Source organism: Hesperophylax consimilis, chromosome 17, assembly GCF_061612785.1.
Source record: "Hesperophylax consimilis isolate HC1 chromosome 17, BYU_Hcon_1.0, whole genome shotgun sequence".
Taxonomy (NCBI): Eukaryota; Metazoa; Arthropoda; class Insecta; order Trichoptera; family Limnephilidae; genus Hesperophylax; species Hesperophylax consimilis.
The window spans coordinates 22,109,961-22,137,302 of record NC_142852.1 but is presented as its reverse complement, the minus strand read 5'-3'; the positions used below and the strand labels follow the sequence as shown (position 1 = coordinate 22,137,302).

Sequence of the window (27,342 nt, the reverse complement as noted above, 5' to 3'; positions counted from 1 at the left end):
CTGGTGAAAAGCCATTCTCGTGTCAGACCTGCAGCTACGTGACCGCAGATAAGTCCAGCTTGAGGAAACATGTTATGATTCATTCTGGTGAAAAACCGTTTTCGTGTTATGTATGTAATTGCGCATTTTCTCGAAAGGCTTGTCTCACTAAGCACATACTGCAAAATCACTCGGGAGATAATTGCGTTGATCTAAGTTTTCATGTTCCGGACGAAACATTCTGAAATAAATATTTAATTTATATATTATATATGGCAGTGAGACATCGAACTGATAGAAGAAGGATGAAAATAGACTGAATGCTTTAGAAAAGAGATCCTTGAGGCGTTTGTGTGGTATAACCATGTATGATCATGTGATATAAAAAATGTAAAGATTCGTAAAAAATACAAGGCTGACGTGTTCGTAACGAGTAAAGAGTGCTGGGTATGTGAACGGATAAACGAATAAAGGAGTTTTGAAGAAATACATGACGCTAATGTGAAATGTACGCCCAAGCAAGTGAATCATATACTGGAGTCGTGTCTTGTCAAGAGTCAGAATAACATTAAAAAGTTGTGTGAATGTGAATGAAACAAATGGCGGAATAGGAAATAATTTCCTGCCAATGCCATCTTTGGGTATGCTGTGAGGAGCGTCGTTTTATGTAATTTTTTGGGTGTTTGAATAAAAGAACGAGTCGTAGAAGCGACCCTTTCTCACAGGACAAATATCAACCATTTTTTTTTTTACATTAGCTCTACACATGAGAACCTGAGGAAACAAACAAATGTTTTACCTGCTTTTGGCATTTTTTTCTACTGTACAGCCGTCCCAAAAAGATTAATGACGCTAGTTCATCGGAGCATTTTTCATTGAAATTCCTGTAGAACAGGGACGGCATTTCCACCTTTCCACTTCTTTGGTCTCAAAATTGCAATCCTTAAATTGATTAAGGTTTTTAAAGCGGTTGTTCTAGACCTCATGGTTTATATAACCTACGCTTAGAGGAATCGATCAGGTTAAATTGAACAGACTGGATAGTTCAATTTATTAGGATTAAATTAACGAATCCTATAAACTGGGCGGCTTATACTCCCAAAAATGGTATGCTGAAAACATTACCAATCTATCCCCTACACCAGGTAAACCTACTGGAACTATCCGTATGCGAACTGTGAATTAAAATGGTGCCATCTCGGCGCGACAAAGTGCATAGCTCCGACACTCAACGTTAGCCGCCACTGCTTATAAACATCACTGTACGATTTAATCATTGAATACGATATCAACAACTCTCAAATATAACACAGTGAGTGTGTTTTCTGTTAAAATTCACATGTGCTTAACTCAAATGCTTTGTAACTAATTTTGTAAATCAATACCATTCTTCATCTTTCGTATGGTGAGAGATCAGCGGGACACATTTAGATCTGTGAGCCAGTCTGGGACCTAAGGCGTTGCCCTGTGGACCTCACCAATACCGCTGGGAAATGATGCAGCGGGTTTTCTTCGACCATGTTCGCATTCGCACCGAGAAACTTTAAGGCCCCACCTGTACATCATGTGGACACAGCTGCTGTGGGAGAACCTTATTCTACTGTTGGCGGACCATAGTATGCGAGGCAGTGAGAATTCAGGCAGTCTATTAGTGGAGTCGTGTACGAGATGGGCATTTTCTAAGTCGTCCGATTGCCACTCAAGTTACCACCTATCTTCTGGAGTGAGAGGTACTTGGAGGAGCCTCTCTCTTTCCACCCAGAAGGGTTATCGGGAGATGACATCATAGCCTTATTTTTATTCCCTCAGTGTTGCAATCTCTCGACTTATATTTGACGAGATTATCTTACCTAATACAGGAAGCCAAGGAAAAGGTGTAGATTTCAAAGTACCGCTGATGGTTTGCATTGTGGCATTAAGATGAACATCCACCAAGCTTCTAGCCCATACTGGAAGACAGTATTCAATACCATTGGTCTACCATTGTTACTATAAGAAATATTTAACACAACTTTGTTACATTAATTTAATGTAAAAACCCACTTTGGCGATAAAAAACGGTAACTGTCACAACACTTAAGCTATTGAGAGCAATTCGAGGTATTAATGAAAAACAAAACATGCAAAAAATTCTATGGCTAAAAGTCCACCAATTAAACTACACCAACTGTTATTATTATTGTTGGTGTGTTTTTCTCTAGATAACTTTGACGAAAAGCCCTAGAATTGTTTGTTTTTTTTGTAGATAACGTTTTCTGATATCGAGCCTTCTATTGAGAGGTAACAATATCTCAATTGGTAGAGACGCCAGTTCGGTAAGGCTAGAGGATGTGGGTTTGAGTCCCAGTTACGACCGACATACATTTATATCTCTCATATGTTCATGAGTTATTGTTGAAATTGTCTTCTTCAATAATTAATCATACTGGATAATATAAAATTTCGCATTATTCCCATTGTTCTGATCCTTCGGGTTCAAGTAAGAGGCAAAGGTTTGTCCTTTTCTGAAATTACTAATGTTTCTCGGAAATTAGCACTGTGCGTTTCAGAATTTAAAAAAATTATATTGGCTTTAAAATAACATAACTTTGATTTATTGTTTGTTAACAAATCCTTTTATCTCTTCTTCTGAATTGTGAATGTGTTGTTTGGACATATAAGTAAGGATACAGATATAATACAGAATCTATGTTTTGCTTGGAAGCAAAAGTTTATATAAAATTCACCATAGTATCATCTCCCTTCCTGCTGTCTCCCTCTAGTTCCTTGTACAGAGGGAAGGCTGCAATATTGACCTACATACGATCAATCACTTAGCTGTAAGCCTCAGCCAAAGTACACTACTTAAGCCCGTATGCGGAAAAACAGCGTTATTTGAAAAATTGTATTCTAATATATTAGTTGTTATCCACTCGAGTGAGTTTCGGCATAGTATGTAGAGTTTGCAAAATGTCTTGACTGATCGCACGCCATAATATGCCATTTTATCATCAGTTTCAAGTAATGGGCAACTTGTCTTGAGAGCGCGCTACCAGCTGTCACCATAGTTCTTGTACTGTCATCTGTGGTTGAGATTTTAAAATGATTATGGACACCCTGCACAAAAACAGCGCCATTTTTCTGCGTATTATCTATATTATATCTAATAATTATTATATATATATTGTTCGCGCAATATATATGGGATTGTTAGGTATGCATCCACAGGCTTAATGGACAAGTTTAATGTCAATACCAAATCCTGCAAATGTCCTACCTACCCTTTTACCCATCCCAAAATGTCACCATATTAAAAATATTGTTGCGACACATGTAAAATCTGACAAGTGGTGTCAGTTGCTTATCAGAGTTCGGAGTGATAATTAATATCAGACAGGGCGATTATACATATATTTTGTGAAGTGAAATCATCCAATACTCCTGGAGACGTGTGATAGTCATCAACGGGTGAGTCCATCTTTCCTGCATTCCAATCTGGGCTTATCTTGTGCTCCAGAAGCCCAGATTTATACCTTTGATTATTGCACTGTCCATCGGGTTTGTCGGATGCATATATCGTCCCATACCTATCATTCGGAGTAGTTTGGGACTGGTCCTTTGGGCGTGTGGCATAGGGCCTCATAGAGCCTCTGCACCACCTCTAAAATATAGTGGAGTCGCAGCTTCGCGACACCATATATAATTATGTAATTTTATCTCTGTGTATTTGACTTTCGTATTTATGCTTACGAAGTTTCACATTATCTGTTTTATTTAAGTAAATTTTGTTTCGAATTTGATATGTTTTGAATTCAAGAAAATAAAGACGCTATCCGCATCTGTCTGTTTGTGTGCTTAGTTCTTCTAAACTACGCAACGGATTTTGATAGGGTTTTCACTATCATTTAGAGAATTTCTTCCGAAATGTTAATATATATAATATTTGTATATTGTATTTAAATAAAGTAGAGAAAAGTCAAGTAACGCAAGTTAAAAAGTTAGTATTTACTGAAACCTTTTTTTAAATATATTCTGTGTTTTGAAAAAGGGGGAAAATAAATTTTTGCCTCAGTTAATCATATATTATGACCAGATATATTAAGAACAGACCCTAGACGAACCAAGAAACTACTCGATATGGACAGAAACTCGCTGAGGGAACTGGTAGGACTACTAACGGGACACTGCCATCTCAGGAGACACATGCAGATATTGGGAGTGGAAAACACCAACAGATGCAGGAAATGTGAAGAGGATGAAGAGACTCCAATTCACCTATGGTGCCAATGTCCTGCTCTGGTGGAAACTAGGCTCAGATATCTGGGGATACAAACAGTAGAACCAGAAGACATAGCCACATACCCAATGATATATTTTTAAATAAGTTTTTAACTTCTCGAAACCCGAGAATAAGCAATTCACCCTTTTTCTGTAAGGGTAAGGGAAAAATAATATTTAATCAATTGTTTTTTCATACTTTATTATTGATAGAAAAGTTACTATTCAGGTCACAATATGGAAAAAATATAGTTTTTACCAATGACGTTACAATACATCTAGACTTTGTCTCACACAATAAAGATAGAACGTGGCAAGTAAGAAACACTCTTATTTCCAGCAAATTCTTAATTTAAACATTATTCATTTATGACAAAGATAGACATGAAAAATATGTGCGTTTGAACTAAATAAACGATAGGGCCAACACCGACTAGAATTATAAGTCTGGGCGTCTGACAGATTCTGAGATATCAAATGATCAAGTACCGTGCCGCTATAGCGATTTTTGTTAGGACTCGGTGTTACTGCTGATTTGTATAATGTTTTACCGCAAGTATATAAATAAACAGAGTAATAAGACTATTGTAAAGAAGGAAGTTAACTTGAATTTGACCGTTGCGCGCCCAGACCTCTATTCTATTCGGCCTATGACGTATAAAATTTTTCGGCTGGAAAACAACTGTATAATTTAGAATCTATATATATTATAAAAGTAAGTATACAGAGTTCCACTAGAAGTCAGAAACGAGTCCCAGTACAATCAAGGCAGTTATATGGTGTGGTAGCCTTCTATCCCCCATCCATGAAGAAGGTTTCCGTTTTTAACTGAAGGGCGTGCTTTTGACGATATAAGGGCTGCAATTCCGCCCTTATTGAAATTTCTAGAACAGTCCAGAACATTGCATAACATTCTGGAATGTTGTGGAATTTTCGCGAATAGTCTTGAACATTAACATGATAATTATTTTAACATGATGGGCATGTACAGAGAATGCCGGATACACGCGTCCCAAAAAGAATTCTGACTGGTCACCCAGGTGGAAAGAGAAAAGTGGGAAGACCCAGACTGAGGTGGGAAGATGAGGTAAGAGGGGATGCAGCACAGCTTCTCCAGGTGACAAACTGGAAGTCAGCCGCTGAGGACAGGAGGAGTTGGAGGCGACTGTTGCAGGAGGCCAAAGCTCGATATGGGCTGTAGCGCCATCGAAGAAGAAGAAGTCTTGAACATTCCAAATCATAATGAACTAAAAACAGGATTACAGGCCGTTTCCCAATAAACTTTTAGTAAATTCGTAATCGTGACAATACATTGGTATATCTGGATAGTATAAAACAAAGTCATCCGCGTGTGTCTGTTCGTGCGCTTTGTTCTTCTTAACTATTTAACGAACTTATAGGGTTTTCACAATCATTTAGAGAATCTCTTCCGGAAGGTATAAACATAAAATAAATGGATATTATATCTATTGAAAATAGAGAAAATTCAAGGAACGCCGGGTACACGTATGCTAGAAATAAATAATTTTTCATGTATTTATCAATAAAATTTTATTTTTGGCCTTTACTAGCGTTTGGGAAGTAACTAAAACAATTTGTCATGACACACGAAGGCAATTTGGAACTTTTAAACACAATTTACTTAAAGGGTAGCACTCGAACTTACTGGACGCGTGACAACTAGTACTAAAACTACGAAATCGAAAGCACTACAATTGACGTACTTTTTACTTGCCACTTTTAGATTTCTACAGCGCGTCTATATATATTGTAACATCATTGGTTTTTACATTGTCAATAATTTAAAAGGTACCTACCTACTGCAAACATATTTAACAAAAATGAAAGAAAAAAGGGGATAACATAAATACTAAAACAAAGACAATATTCTGTGCACTTTCACATTCTTCTTCGGGGTTGGTCCCTCTAGAAAAATACATATAATTACTTAAACAATTGTTTTAATGTTTATCTTTATATGAGCTTGCATGACGAGTTCCAGCAATTCACGTGGATTTCCTATCTGAAACGCGCAACGAAAGCCTCAATTTAGGAGGAATGGGGCTCTTACAGTAACAGCATTTAAAATAATAAACTATTCCATTGACAGCCCATACCTCTTGGAATGCTATAAATGAATGAAACGAACAACTACCGCTAGGGTCGACATCCCGATATGCCCTATATTCCACCTGGCATAACGTACGCCCTGCCCAGAAGGCATAAGAGGTATGCTGCTGCAAAAAAAAATGTCTAGGTCTATTGACATTTTCAACATTGGCCTCAAAGGTTTCAAAGATCATTTCAGGCAAGAACTAATAAGATTATATAAATCTGTATTACAAATTATAGAAATAAAAATAAACACATAGCATAATATGTTGTCATAATTTTCGACAATGTTTTGGTTCCTTTGTATCAATGTCTGTAATACTTTAAGCAACACAGCATAGAATTGAGCGATTGACAGCAGACGAAATGGTCCCCATAAAAAGACCAGTCTACTAGTAGCACGACTAGCAGCAATACACAGGTGTCTTGGCAGAATAGAGTAACTAATAAACTAAGCATAGAATGAAAATCACTGTACATATTTTTACGCAAAGGGTAAAATCAAAAGATTCACCGTTTACATTTTTGAGATAAACAATAATAAAATTCGTACGGGAAAATGAGTACCTACAGAGAAGAAATAAAACACAAAGCAAACAAAACATACTTAAACAAATACGGCACCACATTAAACATACCTGAACAAATAGGGCATCACATTTAACATACTAAGTGTTGATGCACAGTTGCCTATTTTATTTATATTTTATATATATACATTTAAAATTGAAAGCATTTTCTCTTACTAATAACCTGTATAAAATTCTGCATTATCGATTATTTAATCTTAACAACTTTAAATGAAATTTAGAACCATTCAAACATATAATTAATTAATGTTTGTAGTGTGTTGCCAAGGGTTTCCTCATATTTGACTTAGTAGTACATGTATATTTGCATTCGAAACGTAACAATCATTTTTTTCTAAAGTGCGTCGGTATATGTCTAGTTATTTGACTTTTACTTACACATGAATAATTGCACATCGAGCATAAGAATGGTTTCTCGCCAGAGTGCGTTAACATATGGGACTTTAAGAGGTCTTTACGAGCACCTGAGTAATTGCATTCGGAACAAGGGAAAGATTTCTCACGAGAGTGTGTCAAGGAGTGTCTCGATAAAGCTCCTTTAGAAAAATATGAAGAACTGCATTTGAGACAGGAAAATAGCTTATCGGAGTGACTACGTATGTGATATTTTAAATAAGCTTTATTATAAGATGAATAACTGCACTCCGAACATGAGAATGGTTTTTCTCCAGAGTGTTTCAACATGTGCTCCCTTAAAAGATTTTTACGCACATACGAACTTTTGCATCTATAACACGAAAAAGGTTTCTTGCCAGAGTGAGAGTTAATGTGCATCCTTAAACCTGATTTGTTAGAAGATGCATAGTTGCATTCTGAACATTGGAATGGTTTCTCTCCAGAGTGTATCAGCATGTGACCCTTTAGTGATGATTTGAAAAAGAATGATTTACCACACTCGGAACAAGAGAAAGCTTTCTCGTCAGAGTGCGTCATCAAGTGTGTCTTTAAAGCAGTTTTAGAAGTATATGAATTCGTGCATTCAGAACATGAGAAAGGTTTCTGGATAGAATGCGTAAGCATGTGAATCTTCAAATATGACTTGACAGAACAAGAATATTTGCAAACTGAACAAGAGTAAGGTTTTTCTCTGAAAGAGTGCTTCAACATATGCGCCTTTAAAGAACATTTATAAAAACTTGAATATTGACATTTGGAGCATGAAAAAAATTTCTCGCCCGAGTGCATAATCATGTGTCGTTTTAAGTATGATTTTAGAGAACATGAAAAATTACATTCAGAACATGAAAATGGTTTCATTTTAGAGTGCGTCAACATGTGATTCTGTAAATACTTTTTATGAAAACTTGAATAGCTACATTCGGAGCACGATAATTTATCGCCAGAGTGCGTCACCAAGTGTTGTTTTAAACCATATCTAGAAGAAAATGAATTACTGCATTTGGAACATGGGAAAGGTTTCTCGCGAGAATGCGTTAGCATGTGATTCTTTAAATATGATTTATGAGAACACGAATAAATACATTCGGAACAAGAGAAAAGTTTTTCTGTAAAGTGCGTGTGCATGTGTCTCTTTAAATTCGAGTTCAAAGAGAACTTAGAATTACAGACAGGACATGAGAATGGTCTCTCCCCAGAGTGTGTGCGCATGTGCAACTTTAAACTCTGTCTAATAGAACACGAATATTCGCATTCGGTACATGAGAAAGGTTTCACTGCAGAATGTGATAAAATGTGTTTCCGTAAATTTGACTTTAAATTACACGAATAACTACACTTGGGACATGAGAATGGTTTTTCCCCACTGTGCACAAGCAAGTGTCTTTGTAAATCATTATTAGAATAACACGAATACTGGCATTCGGGACACGAGAATGGTTTCACCCCAGAGTGCTTGAGCAAGTGCATTTTTAGACCTTGTTTTAAAGAACACGAATATTGGCATTCTGAACATGAGTATGGTTTCTCCCCAGAATGTGTACGCAGGTGTCTCTTTAAATCCCGACTTTGAGAAAATGAACGGTGGCACTGCGAACACGGGAATGGTTTCAAAACCCTACCCTTTTTCGCAACATCTTTGTAAGTAGCCGGAAATGATTTCTTTCGAGTCGTTTTCTTTTCTTGATTGAGTTTTTCTGAAAGAATAGATAACAATATATTATGAACATATTTAAATAGACGAAAAATTAATACAAACAATTTACGAAAAATTAATATTTTTCATTGCCGGCAATGTGCATTTACGTTACACTCCTCACTAGACGATGTCTATTCTGAGACGGAAAACAATAATAGTTAATATTTGAACAAACCTTATTATCCTGCATTTATCACAACTTTGGTGGAAGATAGAAAAAAACACCAAGCTTTATATTCAAATATCGAAGTAAACCACAGAATAATTAAAGTGTACACCTCTATGAAACAAAAGGTTACGACCACAATTTGAGAAAAAATTGTGAAACTTTTTGATTTTTTTACTAATTATTTTTATACGAAGCGGCAAAAAGTGAGGTTACAATTTCAAAATTAACATGATAATTTCTAATTATAAAATTTGCAAAAATATTTCAAAAACAGTTTTTAGTCTTCCGACTGCACATTTTAGAAAAATAATGGTCAATATGCCAAAAGCCTGAAGGGACAATATACGTGTTTGCCTCTGCACCTATGGAGATGCCAGTTGAGTAGAAATATGGTAACTAACATTTTTCCAAAGTTTTCTTCTTACCTGTCATACGATTCACATTATCACTGTGTTCCAAATATTCCTTCTTAATATCCAGGATATCTGACATTTCATCTCCATCTCCTTGATTGCATGATTCCATCTTGATTGTCACACTATCTGTGTTAGGAAGTTTCATGAAACAAATAAAAGCTGAAATTTGTAATGAGATGATAAGTAATTGTTACAATCTAAAATCGATTTAACGAATTAAGACATCATAAACCGAGTTCATACATTGAATAATTGAACTTTTACCTACGACTACCGTTATCAAGGCTAGACAATACAATAAAATAAAATATACTCAGTGTATTGAACAAACCTACGGATGATTTTGCCCTAGCAAATCTCTAAAATAATGTGAGAATCTTAACGACATAAGTGGTGAAGTCGTGTAAAATAATATATGGCGCGTGGCCCGGTGTAATGGACATACCTACGGTGGAATTTTCCCTAGCGAGCCTAGAAAATTGATATTTCCGTGGGGTATGTTGAAATTATTTCTGATAAACGTTTAAGTAAAATCTCAGATGTTTCTAGAGGGATCCCTCGGAAAGTTAATAATTCATCGTCTAGAAAAATAAACTTTGATGCTTATCGCTAATTTTATTGTAAAATTTTCAAATCGTTTAGCATAAAATATTTTAGTGGTAAGGTTTTTATTAATATTATATATAAATAAATTACGTCCGTAGGGATGCCTCTAAAAATAATGTTTATTATCGTTACAAATACGCCAGAATTAATTTAAATGTAAGCCTCTAGAACTCTCGTTATTAGTGTTTTGTGTCACATTATACACATTTTTTAAACCAACTTTTGATTCAACTTAAGGCGATGCCATACGTAGTGATGCAAAATCATGTGTTTTTGGTTTGAAAATTTGGTCGCCTAGAAATGTTTCAGATGCTTTAATTAAATACTGCGAGTAGAATACATCTTAGCCTTTGAAACAATCGAGTATTTTTTAGATAAGTCCTTTTATAAGCCCAGAAAAAAATAGTGTAAAGGCCTATGAAAACTGCTTTAAAGTTCAAAATCTCATACTTACGAACCCATTTTCGATTATGATTTTATTGTATAATGTGGCAAATTAAGTTATTTATAAAATGATCCGAAAAAAATTAAATATTTATGCCTGAACATCCACAAAATAAAATAAAAGGCACTTTTTGGTCATGTTTTTTTCTTGCATAAATCAAAACAGGCGGATGGTGTTAAGCGGGAATTTAAACCTTATCGCCATCTACGTAAGGGTTGTTATTGATAGCGGCTCAATTTAATATATTACACGACGTAGTGCATCGCCTTAATCACAATAATGAATGACTTTTTGCGTTTACGATTATTTAAAATAGTGATGTTTAATATTATCTTCGTAAACACGTAAAATCCTTTATAGATATCCCACTAAAAGACCTACAATATCATTTCTTATAGAATACTCTAAAAATACACACATTAAAAAAACTGTCTCTCATAAAATATGAGATGACAGCCAATTTAAATCACTTCTATCCACAATATTTTCTTATGCTGGTAATCCCGATACCACACGCGGGGCTAGAAGAAACGTTAGTACCATTTAATTCATGGATATTCGGTTGGCACTATTTTGGCGGAAAACTGGAAAATAATTACCTAGATTAAAAAACATTAAGGACTGGATGTTTCAGAGAATTTGAACAATTCATCAAATTTCAATGTTCATTTCCGGGTTCTGTGAAAATACTATTCAAAATCTGTTATTATATCAGTATAGGCTAGTTGCATGACAGAACTGAAATAATGACAGAACTTGAAAATTTCATTCACAGAACTTGAAAATTAACTTAAATGAAATTAATTTAAAATAAATAATAAAATTTGAAGAATTGTTCAAAATCTCCGAAACAACCCGTCCTAAGGAAAGGTTTTTTTAACATTTTTCAAAATATTTTTGTAAAAAAACCTAACCTAATCTAATCTAACCTCACCTAACATACTATTCTAACCCAACCTAACCTAAACTAACCGTTACTTATCTTACCTAACCTAACCAAATCTATACTAACCTAACCTATTCTAACCTAACCTATTCTAACCTAACCTAACCTACTCTAACGTAACCTAACCGATTCTAACCTAACCTATTCTAACCATACATAACCTAAGCTAATCCATACTAACCTAACCTAATCTATACTAATGTAAACTATACTAACCGAACCTATAGTAACCGAACCTATAATAACCTAACCTAACCGATTCTAACCTAACCTATCCTAACCATACATAAACTAACTTAACCTAAGCTAATCCATACTAACCTAATCTAATCTATACTAACGTAAACTATACTAACCGAACCTATAATAACCGAACCTATAATAACCAAACCTAACCGATTCTAACCTAACCTATCCTAACCATACGTAACCTAACCTATCCTAACGTAACTGAAAATAACTTAACCTAAACTAATCTATACTAACCTAACCTATACTTACTCAACCTATATTAACCTAAACTAAACTAACATAACCTATAATAACCTAACCTAACCTAACCTAACCGATTCTAAGCTAACCAATCCTAACCATACCTAACATAACCTAGACTAACCTAACCTATACTAACCTAACCGATTTTAACCTAACCTATCCTAACCATACCTAACCTATTCTAAACTAGCCTAGACTAACCTAACCTAGAATAACCTAACATATACTAACCTAACCGATTCTAACCTAACCTATCCTAACCATACCTAACCTAACCTATCCTAACGTCACTTAACCTAACCTTAGCTCATCTAACCTAACCTAACCTATACTAAATTCACATAACCTAACATAACATATGCTAAGCTAACTTATACTTACCTAACCTATAATAACCTAACCTTAAAAAAATATTTAAAAAACATGTCTAAATACTTTTATTTAATTTTATTTTATTTCCCACATAATTTACATACAGTAAATGGTAACAAGATCTCATCTAGCCACTCGTATAGTATCAGGAATGCCAACATAAGAAGTTGTCATCAACGGAAATCATTTTGGCTGTTATCCCATACTACACATACGCCTCAAGGATCTCATTTCTACAGCATTCAGTCTACTTTCATCATTTCTCTGCCAGTTCCATGCCTCACTTCCGTACATCAGGGTAAGTACCATCACTCCATTGTGGACTGCTAGTTTCGCTTCTTTGGACAATTTTTTGTTAGCTCCAACTGCGTTCAGTCCTCCATTAATGGAGTTACCAGCGGTAACAAAAATAATACAAACGGTAATTGTACGTAAAAGTTTACCTAATTAAAATAGAGTTTGAAGTATCTTTTTCTTACCTCAATACAAATGTTTTTCTCCACAGTAATAAATTTATTTCGTGAGCACAATGACATGCATAAATACACCCAAAAGAAACCACTTACGTCGTGAACAACTCGGAACAAGATGGATGCCTCGAGTCATGCGTCACTCGCCTCTAGCTAGAGATGCTTACATGGAACCTGTTCAATTATTGTCACTGGAACCGTCAATGTTTTTCTCAGAAACCGGTTATTTTTGGAACCGTTTTTTTCTCGGAATCTCTCTAGTCGCCAACCCTAAGATTCATGGAAAGTATTTATTTATTTATTATTATTTATTTATTTATTTTTTCATGTTCTCCATAAAACAGTTATACACCAATATATCATGGAGAAGATAATAAATTAAAAAGTTTACAGAGGCAGTTTTACTATTTTGTGACATGTGTTAAAAGATAGTTACTGAATTATCTGTAGGTGACATTGAAAATGTCGATGGCTAATGCAGAATCGTTAGCAGTTGAGTCGCTCTGTTTATTGGCGCGTTCTGATAGGCAGAAGTCCTCGCTTTTGGAGCATATAAGAGTGCATGGGATCTCCCTTGAGTATAATTGTTAGGGACATAAAATTTGACCTCTTTCAACATAGGCGGATTGTGTATTGTACCAGAGATTAACTTTAAGAAGTGTTTGCCTAAAAATATTTTTCTGCGGGCTTCTAATGTATTGAAATTGAGCATTCCTGTTAAGAACAAGGATGGATACAGGAATGGATAGTATGTATATTCCCTCATATACAGGTAACGCATAAACCTTTTTTGTACTTTTTTTATTTCTAAGATATGGTTTTGTTCCGAAGGGGCCCAAATAATGGAGTTGTATTCCAGGATTCTGCGGACAAATGCTTCATATGTTCTCCGTATTGCAATTCCATTAGTAAATGATCTCCCATTACGAATATATATACATAGTATATACAATACAAGGTTGGCTCATCGAGGTGGTAGAGCAACGAGAAAAAGAAGTTAGATTAGAAAGTATTCAAGTAGCTTAAAATTCATTTTCCACCGGCGCATTTGAAATTACTGCAATACGAGTGGCGTAAAGCGACTCTGAAAGCATTTGAAAATGATTTATTTATAGTACCTACGTTGAATATCATTTACTATATTAAAACTAATGTTCGGATTAAAAGGGAAAAAAAAACCCAAGAATATTAAATTTGCAGTGTTACTCTTAAATTGATGATGGTGGCGCCATGGATAAAATGCTTTTGTAGATATTCTATTAAAAACTTTAGTTGTACTAGAATATATTGGGGAAACTGTTAAGAATAATTATTATTCATAAAATGAGTCACACTATTCATACAGTGTGGTTTATACTGTCAGTATCTCCTTAGTGAAAGTCGTGAAAGACAACCATTCAGAATTGAAACATTGCTTGAAATGGCTTTAACTGTATTTGGTGACCATAAATGTAAATAGCCAGGTAATTCCTTACTTTCCTCTTCACTATTTCTTTCCCTTCCTCATACAGAAACGGCTCAAATTGTATTCATCTCTGCCATAAGGAAAAATATGATTTATTTTAGTACAACATAAATATACCAAAAAATAAAATAAGCCAAATTTTAAGCTTAATAAAAATGGTATTTTGTGTATTCTTATCGTAGAAACGACCCGTTCTCAGGAGATAAATAATTTCACCCAATTATAAACCTGGGATATAACCAACACCCCTACCATAGATCACCCCAATTGGTTTACTGCGTTTGGTGCCCGGGTTCATGAGGGTGGGGTTTGGCTAGGTTTTAGCGGTGTATACGTTTGCCCACCCATAGCGTGGCAGGTCTGATCGAGAGAGACTGGTTAAGGGAGATCTTTTGACCTCTTCAGCCGGACTCTCTCTCTCTCTCTCTCTCTCTACCGTTCATGAATTACATCCGTCACTCTTAGACACATTGACCCCAGATTCCTATTAACACCTCATAACTTTTTATTTTCAGAAAGGAGAGTAATCTCTTTCCTTTCCCTAACAAGTGGCTCCACACAGCAATCCCAAAAATGTCACAGGCCCTGAGATTTTCCAGAGAAGGGCTTCCTGTGTATAGCTAATGTAAATAAAAATAAATATATGTACATCAGGTGCGCGTTATTCGTTTTTCTCGACAAAGCACCGTTGCCGAAGGTATAAATGACACTATTTCGTTGAAGCTTAATCCATTGAAATTCCAGTAGAACAAGCAAAGCATTTCTACCTATCGCCTGTGATCGAATATTGCCATCCGTTTGTTAATACGGGGGAATATATCAATGGGACCGCCCGTTTCTGCACTGAGTAAAGGGTTTTCCTAGTATTTTGGGGCTCCAGACCAGAGGTGGCTGTCAAATTCAACAGTGGCTTAAAGTATGTAATTATAATGATGATCTATTGAAAGTATTTAGTGGTAGGTACAAACTACAAACCTATATGAGTGCGTTACCAAAAATAATATTTGATGGCTGGCGTAGCTCGGGGTCATCAATGATTTGGAGCAAAGTTTGATGTTGTGAATTTGAGTGTATCTGAAAATGGATGTACAGGTTGGGACAAAAGTAATTACCCGATGTTCTTTTGCTGTAATATATTTTTTTATGATAAACTTTGGTACTGCTTGTTATTTCGCGTTCTTGCGAAGAAAACCGATTTATGTCTTGTTGATTTGTATTCTGCGTTTGTTTACTTCACAAATGTCGAAACGGAATTGACATTTGGCGTCATTTGCAAAAGTTATAGCGTTTTCCAATAAGGTGATTACTTTTGCCCCACCCTGCACTTTTAAGGTGGGCATAATTTTGTTGTAAGAATGCATGCAATTTATACAAACCTTGAAGCACCGCGCCTTTCTTTGTTCTGAAAAAAGCCGGTTATAAAAGTAACTGGGAAAGAACCGGTTCCCCATGGGGCAACGGTAACTGGAACCGCAGTGACAACCAAATTCCAGTAACAACCATCTCTTCTCGCCTCTGACATTAATTGTTACATTAATTTGATTTCTTGTTCAAATGCACGAAACTGTAGATAAGGTACCGGAAGACGATAACATATTTTTGATAAATCAACTCTAACAACCGTCAAATATGGTTTGCGGTTAGGGCTGCCACCTTTCAAAAACAGTAGACTCGGAGATTTTAGAAATATATATTTTTTTGTTAAAATAAAACTTTTTTAGTATGAATTATTTAATTAAGGAAAAATGTCATGATAAATTACCATTGGTAATGTTTTAAATATAAATGACCTAGCTAGTGCTAAGCTGACTTGGACAAGCTTGACACTTAAAACTATATTTTTCGTTCTGAAGGGACTGTTTAAGCATTTTTTCTTGCTCAGATTTCTTCAAAAACTTCAAAAATTCTTGGCAATTCATATTGTAATTAATCTTCACAATTAGGTCTGACTTCACCATGTCCACAAGCTGTTTCCACTCGTCTGTCCACAATTTTCGCAAACAAACGCGTTCAACAAAAGCATTGCTTATAGGGATTGGAAAAAAAAATCCAATTATTTTTGGCAGTTAGGTGAAGGTTGAGGTGACTTTGAATAACTGAACCCATCGTACCTAAATCAACAAGCAATGTTGAATTTACGAACTGAGGAAATACTTCTTTTAATTTTCGGGTCATAAAGTTTATCTTCGTCGACATTTTTCAAACCAAGTGATTCGACAGCTTCTACAATATCTTCGTAACTTACTGCACTTGTTAGATCGAATTTGGAAAAGATTTTGAATACAGAATCCTCAAAATCATAATATTTCTGTATGCATTCGACAGTTCTCCTGCAAACCTCATTGGCTGTTTTTTTTTGTTAATTGATTCTGATCAGAAGGCCTAAAAAACTTTATGTTTCTCATTATTTTGGCACCATAAAATTCATCAAACAGTCACGCGCTCCGTGCAGTGATGGTCGTTTGTCGATTCGCTGCCACCGCCCGGTCTGACCCGGAGATATCGATGTTAAACCCGTAGCCCGGACATGCAACATGCAAACTCGTAGACTCCGGGTCAAACCCGGACAGGAGGCAGCCATATTTGCGGTTGATTTTGATTGTACAAAAACCTACATTAGATCTATGATTTCTGAGCAAGGTTTTGATAAAATATACGCAATACCATATGTTTTTCTAGTTAAAATGTGTGAGACTATATACCGAACTACAACTGACCCACTGTAATCCGACAAACGTTTTGCAAGGCGGTATAGGATAATCGAATTTGTCGGACTACAGAGCACTGCCACCGACTTTTTTGTTTTATTAAAAAAAAATGCTATGTTAACCTTTATTTTATTTTTATTCAGTTAATTATTCGGTTTCAGTCAAATAATATATGATCTTAAACATTTTTTTTTATATCCGACTTCACTTTATTTTTAAATTGTTAATGGTATTATAGACAGCCCTGATTTACTTAACCTAATTACCTTTCATGGTACCAACTAGAAATACTCGATCTAAAATTATGTTACATTTATTTATTATTAATAATACCCCAAAATAGGCAAATGCCCGTATTATGGTGGTAACATAAATAAGAACATATGAAAAGAATAATGCAATGTTGTACATATATCAAAATACAAAAACAAAAATTATAAATATATACGATATTAGAGATAAATTTGGAATGATTTCACTTAACTCTTTCTTCAGTCATACAATAATTTAATTCAGGAAGCTTTCCGATTTCCTTCTGCCACTTTCTATCAGCCATACGGAAATTTTCTTTTGAATAGGGTCAGTTTTAACCTTACTGCATTGCTGCTTGAACACATTATACCCTAGAAGTTAGGAATACATGGAAACGTTATCCAAATGATGTATTCATTTTTGGTACTATCATCCTTTGTTTGATCTTAGTCTTGTTGTGTAACTGTGATCTACAAGACTATGAAGATTGGGATTGTTCGTATAGTACATTATGAGTGCATGTATATAAATCTGTCTTATGTCTAATTTTTTATTATATTTTATACAATTTAAAAATATAAGGCAAAATAAACTGATTTTTAGCAGTTTGTCTAACGGGTTCTTTACATTATAAATTTGTTTAAAAAATTAATTTTTATTTTACATTATAATTTGACAGTAAGTTTAAAGTTACATTTTTACAATTATATATATATAATAAATTGTATAAAATATAATAAAAAAATTAGACATAAGACAGATTTATATGCATGCACTCATAATGTACTATACGAACAATCCCAATCTTCATAGTCAAACAAAAAAATAAAAAATTTACAGAAATATAGCAAAATAAAATAATGAAAAACATAAATAACAATTTTTAAAGGTTTTAGAATTTTTTATTTATTATTTATTAAACGTCATAAAAGGCTTTTACAATAATGTGATACATGAGATTATAAGTACACAGTGTTACATAGGCGAATAATATAATAAAATCATAGTTAGCTAATACAAATTAATTCTTTTAGTAAGCCAAGTCTTCAGTAAGTTCACCAATTGTTTGTTTTAGGCACAGTTTTTAATTTCAGCAGGTAACATATTAAAACAACTGGGAATCATGGTAACCGGATAAATCATCACAATGATAATTCATCACATCTTTAAAAAGTTATATAAAGTCATGGAAAGTGATGAAACAAAAACTTTATTAACTCTTAAACCCTACCACTCTGGGAATGTAAATATTCCTACCACGGGGTACTGAAGTACCCCGCGCAAAAGAATGAATAAAATGAAAGTCTTTGATATTTTTTTTAATATTATTTTTATTATGGCAAAGTAATCAGAAAAGAAAATAAAATTTATTAATAAAAACTAATAGACATTTTTGTCGTTACATGAAGGACAGATTTTGTATTGATGGTCAACACAAATATGGTTGCGACAAGTATTACAGACAGATCGAGATTTTCTGTCCTTTGTGCGCGGTCAAAAGCAGCATCGACCAGGTTTGGGATTATCAGGGACCGGCCTATGATCCTCACTATGAATATTCAAGACTGCACGTATAGTTTCTCTGATATCCCGGGGTAAACTTGGCTATTGTAATTTTGCTATCATATGAGGCTTTATGAGTGCCATTGACAAACTCTGAAGAAATTCACGCCGCTTGGTTATTTTCTCTTTATCAATGTTAGTTGACAGCTTGAATATGACCCAAGAGTTGACACCAACGGCATTTAGCAACCAGTAGAAGAGACACATGGGCCACCTTTTGGTCTTCCCAGACGTCGAGTACTTCTTACAAAGTTGGTCAAACACATCCACCCCGCATTTGGTTTTATCACAGAAATGTATTATTTATTTTTATTTTATTTTATTAGGAACATTAACAGGTTTATAACATAACATGCATAGAGAGAGAGAAAAAATAAGTAAAAGAATTAGGTTACAACCCAATAACCAATGTTCACATCATGCAATAAAGATAAAGAAGGTTAAAAAGCAAAAAACAAACAAAGAAAGGTTAAAAACAAAGAAATGTTAAAAACAAAGAAATAATAAGAGAAAATGTATATATATATACACGTATAAACACATACATACATATATATACATACACATGCATATACACTTATAAATACATACGTACACACATACATATACATAGTTGCATACATACATACGCATACATACATGCATACATACATACATATACACACGTACATTTGATATTAAATACAAATAATATGTAAGAGTGATAATGAATAAATGATGAATGCAATGTATTAAATTTAGAAAAGGGTTAATTATTACAATACTCTGTTAACAATTTTTTTTAAATCTCCTAAGGTACACGACAGGATATCAGCATCAAAATAAGTTTTATTATAATGATTGCAAGTACTTGTAAGTACATTTCTTGAAGGTACACTTCATTATCCTTGTCAGGGCTGTCATGCATGGTAGACAGCATGATTACAACTTTCTTTTTAGCTGACTTCAGAGGAAAATACGACAAAAGTGTGAGAGGTCCGTCGTAGGCAAACATTGATGTGCATCTCTCCCGATTTTTGGTATCCAAGAAAACAGGAGGAATTTCTCGTTTATTCTTCTTTACAGTTCCAATTAATGTTATACTTTTTTTCCAGTAACTTGTTGGCTGTGGGTATAGACGTGAACCAATTGTCACATGTCAGGTTTCTGTTAAGACGTTACCAGGTGGGTGCAACAAAATATTGCGGCGAGGCATTCTTAACACCAGTCCACTTAAGTCGATTATTATGACCTTTTCCTTACAGAACTAATGGAGAATTTAGCACACGAACCAAGCGCCTACCTTCTTTATACCAGCCACGTCATTGCCAGGCACTAAATACTTTTCATCTCCTTCCACACTTTCTTAATAACCGTCTTCGTGAGATGCGACTTCAAAATGGTCCCGGAAATACTCGATAACACCGTCGGGCTCATCTTCTGAATCTTCTCCTATGATCAGCTCTTCGTCGTCAGAAACCAACAAAGCAGCTGCAATTTCATTACATTCATAACACATTATTAGTCCATGAATGTCTCGTTATTGGGCGCAGGCCCTGCCTATCAACACTGTACACTAACCATTATCACAAAGTAAAGTAAATCATGAATAATGTGTAAACTCACCAGAGAGATGTCAAAAAATAACTTCAGTAATTCAAGTATAACTGGAAGGATTAACTAACACTATTCCTGTTACTGGGGTACTGGGGTACCCCGGAACACCTATGGACGCGAATGCACTTGCCGGGCGGTCACGGCTTACTGACGTACTTATGCGCTAATTATCGAGAGTAGATTAGCTAGAGCGATTTTTGCAACAGTGCAATATTGTTAAAATTGTTGAAATTTTAAACACCAGGGGGGTACTCCAGTACCCCAGGTAGGGTTTAAGAGTTAACTGGGTTATGTAGGTTAGGTTAGGTTAGGTGAAAAAAAAAATTCATCTTTTCTAATGACTTTATATCACTTTTTAAAAGTGTGTTGAATTGTCACTGTGTTGAGTTATCATGGAACTGGGAATCATATAGTTTAACGTTCTTTGTCTATATTTATTTGTATGCTTAGGTACAAGTCCTTCTTTAAAGTTAAAACGAGTATTATGATTCTAGCCTGTTTATATATAAAATGTCATTTATGTGCTGAAATACAATTTCGTACGCACAGAATATCTCTCACTGAAAGAATTTTGAGACTGATAGAAGTATGGAATATGATGCCGTTATTTGTATAAATTTTTTTCTGCTAATAATTTATACAATGAATTTTGTACGGATTGAACATGGTCGATATTAGTTTTACAGGAAAATCCCCAAGCTGTTATTTCATACCTTATAACAGATTCAGCTAGAGATAAATAAATTATTCGAAGTGTGCAGATTGGAACAAAAAATTTTGTTTCCTTAAATAAGGTTGTCGATGGATACATTTAAGATTTTTTATCCATCACTCTTATTACAGCGTTTTGTGCCTTGGCTAACGGATCTAGTATAGTTTTGGCTGCACCAACCCAACTTAGTATGCCATACCTGATAATTGAATGGCAATAATTACAACAATATCAGGACTGCGTCTTTTGGATACTCCTTGTACCTAGATTCCACGCAGTTGGTAATACTTTATCAGAAATAGTAGATATGTTCAACTGCACGGAATCGAGTAACAATAAGGCTATAATAATATACCTCATAAATCAAAATAAATTTTATTTTTTATTATTATTTTGCATGTTTTATAATTTTTTTAACAAATTTTACCACTTTGATAATCTTCTACAAAATTATTATAAGTATATCATATGCTTGTTGAAGCCCGATAGGCGTGAAATATAAATAATTATTAATTGAATATAAATAGTGACAGGTAACGAATAATCTGATAATATATAAATCTTTCCTACTAACATTATTTTAGAGGAATGTTGCGTGTGCAATGATGAAGGACTACTCAATTCAATACCATTCAATGTATTGTTTCAAAAATTTTAAAAGAATGTAATTTTAATGCGTTTTTTTTAAAATAAGAAAGGAGAATTACATAAACATTAAAAACGGGTGTCAAATATGCTAGTAATAATAGACTTTTAAAGGCAGTTCATTGATGATAAATAAGTCGATATCTGAAATGATTCTGTTCAAAAGCAAGATAGCTTCCCCAACAGACATGACCATTGACTCTCTCGGAACTTCGCATTACACTGCACTATTGGACACTTTGACCCCCAGATTTCTACCTACCCCTCATACCTTTTTCCTTCCCAGAACATCTTCTTCTTACTTTCATAAAAAAGACTCTACCCACAGCATCCCCAAAGGTGGTATATGTGTACATGTAATGAAGGGAATTATTTTCGTCACTGCATTGTGAGCTAATGTAAAAAAAATCTCCAAAGAGTGTGATGCTGTATAAAAATGAACCCAACATTTCTTTCTTACACACCACAATATGAGTAATATCATTGATTGATCGGCAGAAAACAGACAAAAAAAACATAAATAAAAATTATAGTGGTTTTACTCCTGAGAAAATGATCCTGATGGGGTTTTCTCCGCATGTGTCAGTAAATGCCTTTTCAGATTAGGTTTAATAGAACAAATGTAACTGCACTTAGAACACGAGAACGGTTTTTCTTTTGAGTGCGTCAACATATGCCTCTTTAAACTGGTTTTATACGAACATTTAAAACTACATTCTAAACAAGAGAATACTTTATCTACCGAATGCGACGCCATATGTCTTTTTAAATGTGAATTATCAGAAAATGTGTAATTACAAACAGAACAAGAGAAAGGTTTCAATCCTGAGTGCTTTACCATGTGTTTTTTTAAATACATTTTATCAGAACATGTAAAATCACACTCGCAACAAGAGAATGGTTTTAAACTTGAGTGTGTTTGCATGTGTCTTTTTAAGTGTGCATTCTGTTTAAATGATAAATTACATTCTAAACAAGAGAAGGCTTTTATACCCGTATGCCGTAACATGTGTCTTTTAAAGTTGAACTTATCAAGGCAAGAAAAGTTACACTCTAAACAATGGTTTGGTTTAAGACCGGAGTGAGTCATTTTGTGCCTGTTTAAATTCTCTTTTCGCAAACAAGTGAAACTACATTCGGAACAAGAGAATGGTTTTGAATTAGAGTGAGATAGCAAGTGCATTTTATATCTAGATTGGTAATAGCACGTATAACTACACGCAGGACAAGCAATAAGTTTGAGATACCGCTTTTCTTCACCTTTCTGGTCAGTTGGGCGAGATTTCTTCGACAATTTTTCATTTTTCTTGGCTTGTTCTGTGAAAAAAAAACAATTAATCAATGCATTTTGAAAATTATTACTGTATGCTCCCAGCCGTTTGGAACCAGAGAAACAATGGGATCTCCAATTGGAGTATGTCGTGAGGCTGAAGGAGATGGGAGAGAGGAAAATGGGGAAGACAGATCTTAAACACGACTAAAACCATTTCAAGCTACGTTTCATCATTATGATAATCTTTCAACATAACGGCGATGGAAGTATCTACCACTCTAGAAAGTGCCGCAAATATGCTACGTACATATTTAATTTTTCAAATTGACAACACTAAATGCAAAACTATGATAAATGGGAAAAACAGTCTTAGTTTTTTGACATTGTGAAGATACAACAAATAAATCAACTATGAAAATTGGATTACTATGAATCTAAGACGAATTATTTTAATCACTAAAACCACCAAAACCAATGAATTGAAAATTCTACAAAATGACTATGACGACAAACTGACAAAACACAACACCATGCACGAGTCTAGTGGCCACTAAGTTGACACGTGTGCTGAGCCAAACAGCGCCTGGCGCGAGTGAAATTTTGGCGCCCCTTGTCAAAACCAGTAGCCGCCTAGGTGGGTAATAACTGTAATCATTATCATTGGGATGATTTGTATTTTTGGGTAGCACTGTTTTTTGTGTTAGTACTGTTTTTAGTAAGGTTTTATCAGCGGATTGGCTTCTTCGCAATTCAGCGCACGGAGTGGACTGCTTCAAATTCGCCCGCACAAGGCCGGCCTTGCCCGTGTGACTGATGACGACTATACTCTCGGTAAAAGAATTCCAAAGAAACAGGTACATTTGCAATTGATGCTCGCCATTTTAACAAACGTTAGCTATCCAGGGTTAAGCACGAAGGCATTAATAGATGTGTATATTCAAGACCCGTGTACCCTCCATCCTCTCCTCAAACAGGCCCACCTCACACCATCTCCAAAGAACACATGGGCTCCGAGGTAAAATACTTTGATCAAGGCCTCCTGTGTTCAGTTAACGTTAAAAAAACCTTCGAAAGCGGCGTCAGAAAAAATTTGGACTATTTAATTGGATGTTTAATGGTTTTAGGTTAACTTTGAGGATAGAATGGATAACTTTGAAGAGACACTTTACTTTTTCGGAACAAGTATAACTTTTTGTTTACACCGTACAACAATATAATCCCGATAAGTAATTTCCCCCCGACGGACTGAGATGTTCCTTTTAAAGAAGTTAAATGAAGAAGAGAGTAAATTATGGCATTACAATGTGTTTCATTAAGCTCAGTCTGTTGGGGGGAGAAAAAATGATCACCTGCCATGTATCTTAAAAAAAACCTAAACTATTTGAACTACAACTAAACTCAGGTTTAACCTAAGAAACAAAACTTTGGTTTGGATCTTAACCTAATTTCACAACAGGTGAGTATAAAATAATTTTCTTCGTACCTGCGATACGCTCAACACTGTCGGAGTAATCCTGGCATTCTTCCTTAACATCTGGGAGATCTATATCAACATCCTGATGTAAAGTTCCCTCTTCATCTGTACCTCGAGTCCCTGGTTCCGTCTTAATGGTCACACTGTCTGTGTCAGGGAGATTCATTGAACCAGACACTATAAGTTCGGGGGTTACTACTTGGACTACTTGGTGGCTGGAATCAACTCACTGAGGAATTCCTATAAAAATATAGTAGAATATATTATATTATATTAATTCGAGGTTGTGTGTACATAAATATTGTGCAACAGTTACAGGTCGATTAGCACACTCGGGCGGGAAGGGTAGTTCTACCTTTTGCGCAGGCGTCATTTCAATGGCAGAAAAGACGGAATTATTAGAGTAAACCTCCCAACTATATGTACATAATTATCGAATCATAATGCAAGTATTATTTTTATATTTATATGTGTGCCTTTCGTTTACATGGGTATTTCAACAAAAGGATAATATATTATTTGTTATTGTAATAATTCAATTCCTCAAATGAGGGTTTTTATGATCGTAAAACCGGATTCGAATGTTTATCTCTGTTTCGCCCCACTCAACTCCTATGTGCGAGCGAGCGAGAGATGTCGGATGTATTCAAAGAAAGCAGGAATGGGCAAATACCGATAGGCGGACCCTAATAAACATATTACAAGGTAAATTGAGTTGAATTTCAAATGATATTCCAATGGGTATGCTGATTTACCACGTAGAAATTTGTATTAAAATATTTAAATTATTTTTGAGATAAGGCGAAGTAAAACAAATTAAATAAATTCGGGCAGGACCTTTATTTTTGCCTGGAGGCAGCGTAGCGCCAAAGCAAAAAATACACGCCAGAAATGTGTTAGACAGAAATTGTGTGTACCAACAATATTACGTACGAAAATGTTAACAATTATCCTAGGCGAAGTTTGGAAGATTTTAGGATGACCAAAACTAAACTTACGTGCACACAAAACAGTGTGTTTTATAAAGAATATAAACTTTTTAATATCCACACGAAAGCCGTAAAGGAAGCCACAAGTCTCGACACTTTTCGTATGATATAATAATGTTGAATATTTGAAAAAATGCTTTGTTTACATACGAAGATTATTTTTAGTTAATTATAAATCAATTTATCAGTATTTTTGCTAATACTTCGTGTAACTGTTAGGTGAAATGGATACTTTTCTTATAGATGTAGATTTTTTTGCATAGTTATATCTCAATACCTAAATGTTCAAAAGTCGAAGAAAACAGCTGAAATGATTGCTTGATTTTAATTATTGAATGTATGTATTACAAAGTGAGTAATTTAACTAATATACGGACTATTATTGTATTCTATCAATAAATACGAGTAATGCTGAATAATTATTGACCTCTTTCTGTCTGTCAGTCTCAGCTGTCAGTTGGATTTAGTATTGCCAGTAATATATAAATAATTGAGGAGATAAATTATTTTTCAAACGTTCCTAACTTAACTAACTAACACGCTGTTGTCGCAGGGATAATCAGAAATGACGTACCGCCAAACAACTTGGTCTTGTGACACCCCTCATCCCTCATCACATTATCTGGTATACAAGTCACATGAAAATTTTGCGCACACGACGTTGATATCAGGTAGTCGGAGCGAAGTGTTTCAAATATCAAATAATAAGAGTAGGAACTATTTTAATTTCCGATTTTATGTCCGGGTTAAATCTTCTCCATAGGAAAAATTAAACCCTTCCACACACTTTTCCACAAATGATCATCTAGTGAATCTAGTCAATCAACATTATGCAAGTGCATTATATAGGCAAAATAAATACAAAACAATACAAGAACAACACGTCAACTCACCAAAGATCAAATGGGAAAATAATTTACCGACTCCAGATATTTTCATATCAGAGGGTTTGGCTCGGCAGAACTCCTAACAGGGCCTATAAATCCTACTGATCCCTCAACATAAATATAAAAAATCTTTCGTAATCCTGCATGTATTTAAAATGACTGATTTTCGCATATTTATAAATAATTTTTTGATAGATCTAATACGCCTAAATTTTGAATGAGAAAGCTAGGTATAATGCCAGTAGCCGAAATAATGAATGGTAATATTTTTATAGTCTGAGAATGCCAAATTATTTTTATCTCATTTCCTAAATCTGTGTAATTTTTTTTTTTGCATTAACAGATTTTTGAATATTACAGGAATTTGGAATAGCGACATCAATGATATAAGTTATTTTTTTTAAATTATGACATGTAAAACTATATCGGGTTTATTATTACTAATCGTTCGGTCGGTTAGTATGGTTTTATCATAATATATTTTATTAAATTCATTTTCTAAAAATGAATTTGTTTCGTATTCATAATATGGTATTATACTACGGCAGTCAATCAAGTTATGTTTAATTACCAAACTTTGTTAAATTATTTTTAAATCTTGATTGTGCCTAAATGTATACAGAACATCCTGATATAATATGTTCTATAGTTTTCGGAAAAGCCAAAAATTTTCTACATAAATAATCAATTTGATTTGTACCTTTGATTAAATGCTTCCTATAATTTTTAGTAAATGACTCTATCCTGAATGGCAAGAATTTTTTTTATTTTTTATTTGGCTCCATTTAATATTTTATTACCCTTGCAATACCAATTCCAAATGACA

At 34.5% G+C, this 27,342-nt stretch overlaps 1 protein-coding gene across 3 annotated transcripts; it reads right to left on the bottom strand.

The window, feature by feature from the left end:
• Positions 1–4,471: 4,471 nt before the first annotated feature.
• Positions 4,472–13,081, bottom strand: LOC149416241 (uncharacterized). 3 transcript variants are annotated; one of them, XM_089642105.1, is made up of 4 exons: positions 12,962–13,060; positions 9,628–9,777; positions 8,957–9,031; positions 4,472–6,162 (listed from the first exon to the last, which is right to left on the bottom strand). In XM_089642105.1, the coding sequence occupies exons 2-4, from the start codon at positions 9,761–9,763 to the stop codon at positions 6,107–6,109; spliced, it is 267 nt and encodes an 88-aa protein (XP_089498231.1). In that variant the 5' UTR covers positions 9,764–9,777; positions 12,962–13,060; the 3' UTR covers positions 4,472–6,106. The 3 variants fall into 3 exon arrangements, with proteins under 3 accessions (XP_089498231.1, XP_089498230.1, XP_089498229.1); XM_089642104.1 differs by having other exon boundaries at positions 4,472–9,031; positions 9,628–9,744; positions 12,962–13,081; XM_089642103.1 differs by having other exon boundaries at positions 4,472–9,031.
• Between the last annotated feature and the right edge of the window lie 14,261 nt (positions 13,082–27,342).

Bases quoted from the DNA above. Each gene is read 5' to 3' on its own strand.
- LOC149416241 (XM_089642103.1), bottom strand. From the start codon at position 9,763: ATGAAACTTCCTAACACAGATAGTGTGACAATCAAGATGGAATCATGC. The intron at 9,032-9,627 runs GTAAGAAGAAAA...CTATTCTTTCAG, and splicing joins TAATGTGAATCGTATGACAG to AAAAACTCAATCAAGAAAAG.